This window comes from Pipistrellus kuhlii, unplaced genomic scaffold (genome assembly GCF_014108245.1).
Source record: "Pipistrellus kuhlii isolate mPipKuh1 unplaced genomic scaffold, mPipKuh1.p scaffold_m20_p_2, whole genome shotgun sequence".
NCBI classification, from domain to species: Eukaryota; Metazoa; Chordata; class Mammalia; order Chiroptera; family Vespertilionidae; genus Pipistrellus; species Pipistrellus kuhlii.
This window is the reverse complement of record NW_023425515.1, coordinates 142,719,352-142,732,205: the sequence shown is the minus strand read 5'-3', so window position 1 is coordinate 142,732,205 and position 12,854 is coordinate 142,719,352. Positions and strand designations below refer to the sequence as shown.

At 41.6% G+C, this 12,854-nt stretch overlaps 1 protein-coding gene across 1 annotated transcript in view; it reads left to right on the top strand.

Annotated features, from left to right (window-relative positions):
* Positions 1-4,330: 4,330 nt before the first annotated feature.
* ST6GALNAC5 (ST6 N-acetylgalactosaminide alpha-2,6-sialyltransferase 5) overlaps positions 4,331-12,854 on the top strand; it is a 155,493-nt gene continuing 146,969 nt past the window's right edge. Inside the window, exons 1-2 of the mRNA XM_036446844.2 lie at positions 4,331-4,591; positions 5,421-5,678. Of these exons, the coding sequence (XP_036302737.1) occupies positions 4,577-4,591; positions 5,421-5,678 (273 nt within the window). The 5' untranslated portion in view covers positions 4,331-4,576. The remainder of the gene's footprint in view (positions 4,592-5,420; positions 5,679-12,854) is intronic.

The following is a 12,854-nucleotide window of genomic DNA, read 5'->3' as shown; positions in this document are numbered from 1 at the left end:
TCATTTCTCCTAAAAGCACTACATACTCCTTCAACCTGGACTACTGTAAGAGCTTCATAAGGGGTTTCCCTGATTCCACTCTTGCTCCCCAGCATAGTAGATAAGTGATCTGTGCAAAATAACAAAAACCCATGCTCTTTCAAAGCTTTACCTTCATCTGGTATTCTTCACAGAGTCCTTCTCCTGGCCTATGAGGCCCTGGCATATCTGGCCCTCTGCCCTCCTCCTCTATGATTATTCTCCCTTCCTCCACTCCAGCCTCACTGACCCCCTTTGCTGTCTTTTCAAGATGCCAGTCAAGCTCTTACCTCATGGCCTTTGCAGGGGCCGTTCCCTTTGCCTGGAATTCCCTTATTCCAGATGGTCCCATGGCTCGCTCCCTCACTTTATTCAAATCTTTGCTCAAATGTCAGCCTAGTTAAAACAGCACATACACCCCTACCCTAATAGCTAACTGTTTTACCATGCTTTTCCCCTAGGTCTTATGTTCTATTCCACTGCTCTATTGCCCTAGCTTGAAATGTACGCCTTGTAAGGCAGAGGCCCTCTGTGTGTCTTGGTCACATCCCATGGGCTAGAATGGTGCCCAGCATAGAGTTAATGCTCAATCGATACTTTCAGGATGAACAAATGAGTTACTAATAGCTACTGCAGAGCTTCATTGTATGCAAAACAGGCACAGACAATATCCTAATAAGCTCTTTAACCATTTGTGGGGTAGGCTTTGTTGCACACATTTTAAAGGTGAGTTAAGAGTCTGTTTAATATTTTTTAAGTCCTTTGCTAAGGTCATGCACCTTTTGGTCATATATGTCAAGCCCTGGTCTTTTGCCTTCAAACCCAGTGTATTATCATAATCACAAAATATTACTGAAATAGTTATAATCTGTTAGTGCTCCTCTTGACACGTCACTTGTATCTCTTTTAACCTTCACAGCAATTCTTTGAGGTGGGCACTTCTACCATGGTTGTTTTGCAGATAAGGAAACTAAGCACTGCTAAGTAACTTACCAAGGTCAGAGAGCGGGTAGGTGCTTAGGACAGAATCTGGGTCCTGGTGCCCCGACTCCAGAAACTTGTTCTCGACCTACCAGCTCACCAAGCACAGCCTGTGAAGGAAAGAAAGGTAAGTAAACTGCAGGACACCAATGTACCAGTATCAAATTTGTTCTAAGACTGTCTGCCACCGTAAGCCTTTTGCTTTTGCTGCATGTGGCAGAATCTTTCTTTTTTCTCAAAGATCATTAGGTGAAGAGCAGTTGTATCTCAAATGCATTTTACCTTATGTTGTTTTCTGCTTTTCTTCCATAGTGAAGATATTTGAAACTTTTGCTTCTGAATTGAGAGGTCACTTAGGAGTCATGGGTAAGGCTGGTGCATGCCAGCAGTTTGTCTTTCTGCTTTACTTGCTAGTTTTGTGGTGCTTTTGAGGCTGTGGGCACAGGCTGACCTTCCCTCCAAGCTTCAGTCTCCCTCTCTTCCCTCCTCACTTCATGACATGCCATGTTTCTTAAATTTTCACCTTTGTTTATCACATAACCCACATTGTAAAACACTCAAATTCTTCTCTTTTCTTTCTTTCCTTCCTCCCTCCCTCCCTCCCTCCCTCCCTCCCTCCCTCCCTCCCTCCCTCCCTCCCTTCCTTCCTTCCTTCCTTCCTTTCCTTCTCTTTTTTTTTCTCGTAGAAATCTATTTGATTGGATGTGACAGCACTAGAGGCAGAAATGTAACCAAATTTTAAATGGTGAGAAATCCATCTCAGCTACCTGGATTTTGGAAAGCAAGTTGTGATTTCCTGGCTCACTTTGTATTGAACTGGACAAGCTAGATGAACTATAAAAGCTTTATTGACCTGCCTACTTGCTTCCACGTCAATCAAGTGTCTATAAACGATGCCACTATTTGTTCTTTCTGGCTATTCAAATTATTAACTTAAATGTGTGCATAAAGTTACACAAAAATAGGTGGATACCCTTAAAGTACCAAATCCCTCATATCTTAAATAAGCAAACACTCAGACTTGAAAAATAAAGCATGTGTTTTGATTGTTTCCTAGTTCTTTATAACATAAAGGTTTATAACACTGATCTGGGAATATATTGTCAGTTCCTGCAAGCTGGTATGTGATCTATTCATCTACATATCCCAACTACCTGCCACATAGTAGGTGCTCACCAGAGTAGGTGCTCAACATGGTAGGCACTTCATAAATATATGTCAATCTCTAGTACTTTGCCTTTTATTGCCTACCTGTGGACTTGAGTCAGACACTTAGAGAAAGAGAGAGAGAGAGAGAGAGAGAGAGAGAGAGAGAGAGAGAGAGAGAGAGAGAGAGAGAGAATATCTGTGTCTATTTATCTCTATATTCCAAAAATGTAGAACCACTAGATAGCAGGCAAGCATTAAAGATCACTAAATTGAAACAGCACAAGAATTTTATTTTTTGTTACTGGTTTTATCTTCCTTTTTCCCATCCTCCCAAGTCCATTTAGCTCTCAGGCTAAAGTGCCTAAAAATCACTGGATCCATCTAATCAAATATTTGAAGGCCCGAGGCCTTGAAATTATTTAAATCAAGTTCAGAATTACATTTTTAAATTTACCCTGATCATTTCATAAGTAAATTTAACAACTAGCTAACTGCTATCCCAGGAGGAGGAAAAAAGAAGCATAAGCTTAATGAATTTGGTCAGACATACTGTGTAACAGATGTCCAATGTGCTGCCATGAGCTTAAATCATAAGTATGATGGCTCTGTTTGGCATGGCAAAATATATTAGAAGTGTTTTATCGGTCACTGAGCAACTTGCTAGATGGAAGGGGAATAATTCTGAAAAAATGCTGTAGCTCAGTCCAGTAGCCTCTCAAAAGGAGCTGTGGAGAAACACAGATAGCCTGCCCGCAATGATTCATCAAGTTGGTCCTTTGATTCACTAATTTGAGTGTCAAGTGCAACCATACAATAAAGAATTGCCAGGACCTGATAAGATTTTCCTCTGGCTGCTGCTTTTCCTGCCTTAACAACTGGTGCTATTCATGCCTAAAGCACAAATTGAATAAATAGCTTCAAGGCTGCCAAAGTTGGATGGTGTTTTGAATTTTTTGTTTTTCCTTGCAAGGCTAAATCCTGGATGTTTCTTTCCCCAAACACATTGCAGTGATAGTCATTGTTGCATCAATAATTTTAAGGTCCCTAATACTAAGTATGGAAGGATGCCTCCTAAGTTAAAAATAGTTCCTGTTGTATCATCAGTCCAGCCATGGATTAGTGAAGATTAAAAAAAGGATTGTAATGCCTTTTTTGGCCTTGAGAAAGCTCTTATTATGCCTATGGTTCAGTTGGCCTGCTGATCATTTCCATCTTAATGTAATCTTTAACATTACACTGCTACAGGTGAGGTGTTAAGTAATATATTAATACAACTGTTCTCACTGAGCAATTTCACAAGAAATATGTTTTTAGCTAAATTAGACATTTAACAAATGTCATTTGAAATTCGACATGAGGGGGAGGACCCTTTAAACAGGATATTGGTGTGAAATTCCCAACAAAAAAAATAATAATAAGTTTTGAATTTTTTTAATTGAAGGTTTGAGCATGAAATTGTGTACTATCAGTGCAATAGACTAACACGAGCAGAGCACCAAAGGCCTTAGGAGGCTTACAAAATAAGCAGTATGCAGTTCTATCTCCAGGAGCCAGAAATCTTTCATTAAAATTAGGGAGATTCCACAGGTTCAGTTAACCATGTGGATATGATGGCTTGAGTGGTTTTACACTTTCAAATCACTAAGAACTTCAAAAGTCTGATAGCAATGAAATTTGTAATATTTAAAACAAATAATGAATGAAATAACTTAGATTAAAATTGTGGTTAAAAGATTGTATGAAAATAACTGGATTAGAAAAGTAAAATTAAGGGTGAAGAGAATATGAGAAAGCTTACAATAAAAATCTGAAATAATAAATAACTTTTTGGAAAAAAAATTTTGTGATAGATTTCCCCATACAATCAACATAAAATGCAAACGCTATAAATAGGACTATTGACATTTGGGAAGTTGACTTGTTTTTTAAAACAAAACAAAACAAAAAAAACCAGTACATTTAGTTTGCAAATTTTCAAATGGGAATCACGTTCAGAATGCAGTTGGGTTCTTTTTTTTTTTTAATGATTTCATAAAAGATAAATAAGCTCTCAGACCAACGGGTGGTGGTACTGACACAGTTAACTCCCTCGCCCCAGAAATTCCATTAGGCTGAAAAGAATATTTGGGGGCGGTAAGGTGGGGGGAAGGATGCAGTGGTCTTTAGGACCCAGCAGGCGGCGGCAGGCGGCAGTTGTGTAGATCACGGAGAGACTACGAGGGTCCGGCTCAGTTTTAATTCTGTCTCTAATCTCCACAGCGGCGGCGCTCCCTGGGTCCCGCGGCTCCCCTGCCCACTCAGCCGCCGGCGGCCGCCGGGCTAAAACCAGAGCTTGCCCGCGCCCCCATCACCCATCATGGAAACCCTTCCAGAAAAAGTGGCTCCGGACGCGTGTGCCTGAGGATTCCGCACAAAAGAGGTGCCCAAAATGAAGACCCTGGTGGTGAGTCATTTGTTACAACTCTTCAGAGCGGAGCGGGGACCTCCCGGGAGCAGCGTTCCCAGGGTGCGTGGGGGAGAGGTCCAGGGGCGCCTAACCCAGCCCCCGCGAGGTCGCCTGTTACAAAGGGATAACTTTCCACCTGCTCCGGGTCCCCCGCAGGGCTCCCGGGTTCTGCCTGGGTAGGAATCCCAGAGCCGGGAGGAACTCAGCTTGCCTAAGCTCCTGGATCTCGGCAGGAAGTCTGGGGGGCCAGCAGAGAGCTGGAGTGGTGGGCGCATTTGCTCAGGGGGTGGAGGGATACCAAAAGCAACCTCCTGGCAAAAAAACAAAAACTAAGAGAAGGGAGGGGAGACCTTTGCAGACTTTCTGGGTTTCCTTGAATGATTTCAAACTTGCACGAATCGCCGAGGTAAAGCCTCTGGGGTCCAGAAAGGAGAGGATGCGAAGGCTAGAGATTCCAGCTGGGGAGATGGCAAGAGAGAGAGTCCCTTCCCCAAAGTGCGAGAGACCCCCGCCCCGCCCCCCCCCTGCCCTCTCCTCCGCCGGCGGGCGCGCTCTCCCTCCAGCAGCCAGGCGCCGCGCTCCACCTGCCCTCTGCCGAGAGATCGGGGAGGTGGCGTGGGCCGAGCGAGAGCAGCATCGCATCGGCGGCGGGAGCATCCCCTGTGATACCCACGGAACCGTGTGCCGCCTCTGACCCGGAGGGGCTGCGCGCGGCCGCTCCAGCACCCTGGCCAGCTCCCGCTCGGGGCTCTCCCCTGACCGGGTCTGGGTGCGCTCCTCCCGGGTGGGCTCTCAGCCACTCTCTGCTCTCTCCGCCCGCCCGCAGCGCCATGGTCTGGCAGTGTGTTTAGCGCTCACCACCATGTGCACCAGCTTGTTGCTCGTGTACAGCAGCCTCGGCTGCCAGAAGGACCGGCCCTCCCAGCAGCAGCAGCAGCAGCAGCAGCAGCAGCAGCAGGCGCATCAGGCAGCAGCGGCCACCGGCAGCGCGCAGCCCTTGGCGGAGATCAGCGCCCCGTCGCGCCCCGGGCCCCCCGCAGCACCGCGACCGCTAGACGGATACCTTGGCGTGGTGGACCACAAGGTGACAGCTCGCTCTCCCACTCGCACGCCGCCCGGCTGGGGGAATCCCACACCCCTAAACCTGCCCTCTTTCCAGGGGCTGGGAGGCGCCGTGAGTTAGATGCCTTTCAGAGGCCGGGAGGAGGGAGTGGCCCCGCTGGGGTGCGTGGGATGGTTCCTACTTGATAAGAATTCCTGTTTGGAAAAGGATGCAAAGTTTTCCAGGGAATGGGGATGGGATGAGTGCACCCCAAAGCCCGATGTCCAATCAGGAACGGGCCCTGGAATTTGAACCCTCTGATCCCCAGAATTACAGAGGCCAGTGTGTGCTGGCTTCCGGAAGCCTAGATAGAGTTTGGCCACCAAGTCTCGCCTTTGTGGGAACTGACCCGGGATGGCGCTAGTAGCAGCCCTGGCTTTCCTATTACCGTGAACCTGGAGGTGAGGCCGCTGCTCAGGCTCAAAGACTCCCCTCTGATCTCTGCTCCAGTTGCTCTGGGCAGAATTGCCACTGTCCCCTGAGAGCGTGCCCAGACAGGAGCGCAAGGCTAGAGGCACCAACTCAGCTTCCCTTGGCTTGAAACTCATCATTGAGGACCTGTTTCCCTCTGACTTCCTGGGAAGCCGCTGCCTGGCTTGGCTAATAATTAATAAGATAAATTTTTTAAATTGAGCCTCTTCTTCCTGGAATAATGAGTGTCTGGTTTCAGTGTGTGAAGCCTTTGGGAGCATCCTAATCAACTTTTCTGATTCTGAAAAGACAGTTTAAATGCATTCCGCTTTATTTGAAGCCGCTAATATGTTTTGATTAAAATACAATTCCACTCTGTGTCTGCTCTGGAGAGCTAGAGGATTTCTTGAAACCACCTAACTAATCTGCCAGTAATATAACTCGATTTTATGGTTGTGGACCAGAGTGATAGCTAGCATGTACGGCTTTTGTGTAGAAAGATTGCTCTTACCCTGCATGAAAAAGCCAAACTTTTTAAAAGAAACAATCAAAACATTTCCACTCATCTGTGCAATGAATGATGCTAAGGGTTTTTGGAAGGTACAAAAATATTTAAGACAGGACTCAGCCTTTAGGGGTCTTTGACTAGGTGGGGGTGTGGGTAAGGGTGGGGAGTTACTATGAAGTATAGTTAGATGCATAGATAGATGATAGATAGATAGATAGATAGATAGACTGATAAATATACATGTATAGGAAATGCAAGATGTAAACTGATAATACTGTTGGGTACAAAGATGAGAAAGATAGGTTACTGCCCTCTGGAAGCATCAATGAAAGTTTCTTTGAAAACATGGGACTTGCACTGGGAAGAATTCAGAGAAGCAGAAAAGAAGAAGAGATTTCATTACAAAGTGATTAGGGGGAGGGGCCTGGTGGTAGGCTCAAATCAAAAGTAGAGAGGGTCATCAGTTTTACAATCCCAGCTGCAATTTTCTAAGTTGCTGATTGATTACATACTTTGTATCTGCATGTGGGAGCAACTGATAAGGGCTGGAGTTCCAGGAAAGTTTAGAGATCGACCTCTGACTGTGGGTGGATGTGTACCTGGAAATGATGAATATATTGAACTAAGTGGGTTTCCATAGCTATTGTTTACTGGAAATGGTATTAGCACTGGCGGAATTTCGATTAAGAGGGTGTCAGAAGGTACATTTGCTGAGAGCTTTGATGGGCCTGTGGGAAAATATTCCTAATGCTTCCCTCCTTGTGCTCTTCTGCTGGACACCAGCTAAGAACATTGAGAGCCTAAGTCAAAATATAATGCCCTCATGTTTCCTAAACAGTGTTTATTCGCACAAATAGGTCGTATCCCATTTTCAATGTATTGGAGCTTTAGTTCATTAAATTGAAGGACAGCTCTTTTTTCTGGAAGGAATGTTGACACTCTATATGAGAAAGTGAGATAATCTGTAATAAAAGGGCTTTATAAATTGTGAAGTGTTGTGGGCATGATAAATATGTGTGAATGTCCTTGAAATTGTTAGCAGAGAATTATAAACATGGCCAGAAAAAATCTTTGCAGATAATTTATAGTAATGAAATTCTTTCATAGAAAACCAGTATGTCACAAAATTCCATAGGCAAAGGGTTCAGCAGGGTTTACCCCACGCAAGCAAAGGAACAAAGGCAAACCTTAAAATCTATGCCCTTTTTCTAAACATTCTCTGAATGGTCAAATGGAGCTACATGTAAACTTCTGCTCCCAATGCAATCATTGACCCTCTTTACTGTTACTAGTTAGCTGGCCAGAAATTAGGCCAAGTTCCATGTCTGATGGCTGTCTGAATGTGCATGTGTAAAATATTTGTCCTCTCTCCAAAAGGTTCTGTCTAATCATATTTCCTTGGGATCTTCCTAGAATCTTGCTTAGGCAGAGACTTGTTAGAATATTGCTAGGAATTCTCTTTTCTTTTTTAAATTATCACCGGGGAGGGTAGGCAATGACAGCTTTTCTATTTTTGTTACATTTACCAGATGATACTCTGATTGCTCTTTTTGTTTTCACCCTCACATCAGGCCTTAGAAAAATTATAGGATGTGCTGTCTGTGATGACCACCAAGCCATATGCTGCTGCATATTGAATCAGAATTCCAGCAGACTCTTTATTTGCCACTGATTTACAGAATCTGCGGAGAGTTAGATTCCACTTAGGAAACCATTCACATCTCCATGGCCAGAGGTCCCAGAGTCTGTGAAATATGTAGTGTTTCTGTTCTGTTCTATGATGGTATTAACATCATAACTCCAAGATTAAACTCAACAGGTGGTCCTAATCCCAAGCACCTGACTTCCACAAATTACAGTCTGTCGGCAATGATAGCCTTGTCTCATGCAGCAGCAGACTAAATTGCTGTTGAGATTAAATCACTGTATGCCTTTGTTGAACGACACGCTGCAAGTCAAGTCAGTGATGAGCAATATGTGTTGCAGCTTAAAGTATCGCTTTCCATGGTCATATTTCCTACTCCCTCTTTTCACAGATGATGCAGGCTAAAATTGTAATTCGAGTAGGACCATGTGAAGGCTACTTGAAGTTTCTTGTGGTAATGAAGGCATTTCATTTTTGTTGCTGTTGGATTTTTTCTCTTAATTTCTGATACGTTTCCCCCAGCCCTTCCCCATAAATGTTTCACCAGTTCATTTCCACCTTCTTACATGTCTGTCATTGCAACTACTGCATCTGTATCTTGCTTTGGTTCCCATTTTTAAAAGTCATTGATTCTAACCTTATTTGCCAGATGGAATCAAAGAAGGCAATTTGGACAACCTTCTGCATTTAGAACTGTGGCATAATATATAACTAAACTGACACACAAGTGCCCTCGATCAAGCAACCCTCAGAGGAAAGCTCCGAGTCTCCCAGCAGAGGGGAAGGGGGTCCGGAGCACCATTCTATTTCCAGTCTAGATCTGGTCTGGGTAGATAAAGTTATTTGCCATCTGGTGGACTCTGTGAAATGAAACTGTGAGCTGATTCCCATTTCTAGTGGACAGGAGCCCTTATCACAGAAGGCCCATTTGTCACCCGGACTGCCCTTTTTGAAGAGGGCTTAGAAAAGGGCAGTGATCAATGGGGTCTGAAGCCAAGCTGCTATCTCCTTGCTTCAGTAGTAGCTCCCAGGGGTGGATTTTAGACATACCTGTAACATGCTTCTTGATTTGCCTCTTCCACAAGTTTTCAGTTATTCAAGCAAAACAAACTGCTGAAACGTAATAGTACTACAATTATTAATTGGTAGATGTCCATTTGAAATACAACAAACCAATGCAAGAGTTAGAAAATAATTCAAAACCAAAAAAAAGGGGGAAGGGGGCACATGCCACATAACTTACTTTGAAATTATGGCATAAGTATTCTTCCTTTAGAAAAGTATGTAAATACTCAAATAAAGTTTATACCACTCATTAGACTCTATTTTATGGTATTGGAGTCACCTGGTGAATTATAAATAATTTGGTTTTTAAATAGATCCAAAGCAAGCTCATTTTCAGTACTCAAGTAGTACAAAATATAATCAACTACTGATAATGAAACCCTGTTTTCACAAAACATCAACCAAAGGAAACAACGTGGACTACTTGTTCATGGGTAAGGAGCTATGATAATGATAATGTGTTTATTGTTAATGGGAGAATAGTTTATATGACATTTATTAATCTTCCTTAATTTTATGAGAGCCAGGAGTATTTATCCAGCTTCCCACAGCAAGAATCCCAAGATAATTCCATGTCAAAGCCCAGGCCATACCTGGTGGATGAGTCTGACTTGGCTCCCTTTCAAGTTTGAAGCATTCTGGCCTCCTTGCTGATCCTGGAATACTCATTCTGCCTCAGGACCTTTGCACTTACTGTTCCCTTTGCCTGTAAATCTCTTGCCTGAGATCTTTTCACTAAGATGTCTTCTGGTCATTCAGCCCTCAGATCAGATGTCATCTTTTTGTGACTCCCTCCTCAACAATCATAAAAGAGCCCCCTCCTTAACAATCATTCTCTATTATATCAGCCTGTTTTATTTTCCTTATAATTCTTACTTTCTGAAATAATCTTTAAGTTTATTGTCTGTGGTTTGCCCTCCCTCGGAGAGAATCTAAGCACTGTGAGAGAGAATGAATTGTACATCTTGTTGACCAGTTTAACTATAAGCCCTAGCTCAGCATTTGGTACCTAGTGGGCACACAGTAAGTATTTATTGAAAGAAAGTAGGATGAGTGGGGTGGGGGTGGGAGGAGGGTGTCAAGAAGGACAGAGCTACCTCATGTTATGTTAAGTTTTTTCCTCTACAAGAAATATCAGTGCAGTCCCAAGGCCCTGGTATGACTCATCAATCATTCTTAAATTTGTTATAATAATAATGGGAAGGAAAAAGAAGAAATTATTTAAAACATAAGAATTTTTGGGAATGATGATATACATATATATATTTCGTAGAGGAAGGTAGAGGGAGAGAGAGAGAAAAACATCAATGATGACAGAGTATCATCAATTGGCTGCCTCCTGCATGCCCCCTCCTGGGAATCAAACCCACAACCTCAATTGCTACCTCTGGGTTCCTGGGATGACACTCAACCGCTGAGCCACACCAGCAGGAATCTATGTTTTTATAGGCTTTCTTTATCATTCTTGTGCACATTAAAATTTGAAAATCATCATTTGCAACATTTTTAATCATCACTATGAGTAGTTCTATAGCTAATTTTTTTCTTGGGTTTTTTTTTTTTTTTTTTTTTTTTTAACTAATCATAGTCCTTAGTAAATACTCATTGAAGGCCTAATAGTTGCAAAATTGGATACTCTGGAGACAGAACACAGTCCTTATTCTCAAGGAACTTTTGATCTAATTGGAAAGAAAAGACAAAGAAACAAGAAAGAATAATAAAGCAAGTTCTGAATAATAATATAAAACCAGGAAACAATAAATTAAGACACTGAGACTAAAAAAGAGGCAATTTCTGTGATCTCTTTTACAAAATAGGTTTAATACTATTATTACCATAGAAGTTATAAAACTTTCAAGCTAAAATTTTGTTACTTATTAACCCTTTTTCATACAAATGTACTTGTATATATATTATTTAGTATATGGCATCCAATGAATAATCCAACTTCAATAGCAAAGCAACTTCAAAGTGCATTGATTTTATGCAAAATATATACAACCACTGTATGCTTTTCTTTGATATAGCAAAGGGTTTCCTGGATTCTTGAAGGAAGGTAACCTAGTTACCCTGTTTCACTATCTAAAACATATGGTGACCATATTTTCAAACCAAATCTCATAACTGTGGTATAGTGAATTTGAATATAATTGTGTTGACTACAAGACAGAATATTTGCAATCAGATCTGTCCCCAAATCTTGGCATTTTTTTTAGAGAGGACTTTTTATCACCCTAAGGTCAAGTGGCAGCACAATAGAATTCCTGTCCTTCGAACACTGGGGTAAAAGGAGATTAAAGATGAAAAATACTTTGAAAAATTAAAACCCATCATTAATCAACGAATCATTTGCCTATTATATGTTCTTTGAGCAGCTGTGAAGATCTTAAGGATTGAAAGACAAGGAATGGTTATGTTTTAAATAATGATATTATTTCCCATACCTTCTGAACTTGATTCAAGAGAAGATTTGACTTGGGAGTCAGTAAATTTATGATCAAGTGATTGATCAAAACTTGGGGATGGAGATATTTATGAGTTGTATTCAGATTCTTCTTCACAAGCTCTTTTAGTCTTAAACTCTGAGTCTGAGACAAATAAGTATTTTTATTGCATGCTCCATTCAATATGGGTTCCCAAATAAAAGTCACAGGCATGTATATTCTCACTTTAGACAGCATATCCACAGGGAAACTTTTTCTGATTTGCAGCCTAGGTCAAAGCTGAGTTGTATGTTCACCTTCAGAGCCAGGATCGCATGATAATACTTATTCTGGTTTATTGTTATTTCTTATCTAAAATTGTTTGCCTTGCCCGCTTGATAATCAACTCTTGGAGGCTGGGAATTTTTTTCTTTATTTTTTTGTCATTGTATTCTCAGCCTTTAGTAACATAGCTCTTTGATAAAATTTGTTGAATAAATAAGTATATTTATATAAAGATATTAAATGTCCTGTAAAATAAGCCTATATTAAGAGTTTCTGACCATTTGGAGTTCCTGAAAATGAATAGCTGCACATCAGAAATAGCTATTTCTCCTGCCATGATCTGTAGTTCTGTAACTATTTCATTTCTTCATTCTGGTACTTATCAGATCTCTTAAAAGATACTCAGAATTTTAGAGCTAAAAGGAAAAATTAAAAAAAATATCAAAAGGAATTCCTGAGTGGTCATGTGATTTGCCCAAAGTTGTGGGTTAGTGGCAGAGCTGAGGCTAAAATGTGGGTCTCTGATGTGAATATCATTTCCATAAGGGAAGTTTGGTGCCAATATATCCTAAGCAGTGACTCCACATTATTTGAATGGAATTTATTCAAATGAAAAGCCAAAGCCTACCCAGTTATTGAAAAGAAATAAATATTTGAACATCATATTATTCTGAAATGAATATGAGAATATGCTTCTGGATAGTTAAAGAGCTTCTGCCACCAACTTCAGCAATGGGGATTCGAAAACGGCATAGAACGTACGGTACCTGTATAAATGGAACAATTTGCAAAGCAGAGTGAATTTTGCCTTTAAAAAGTAA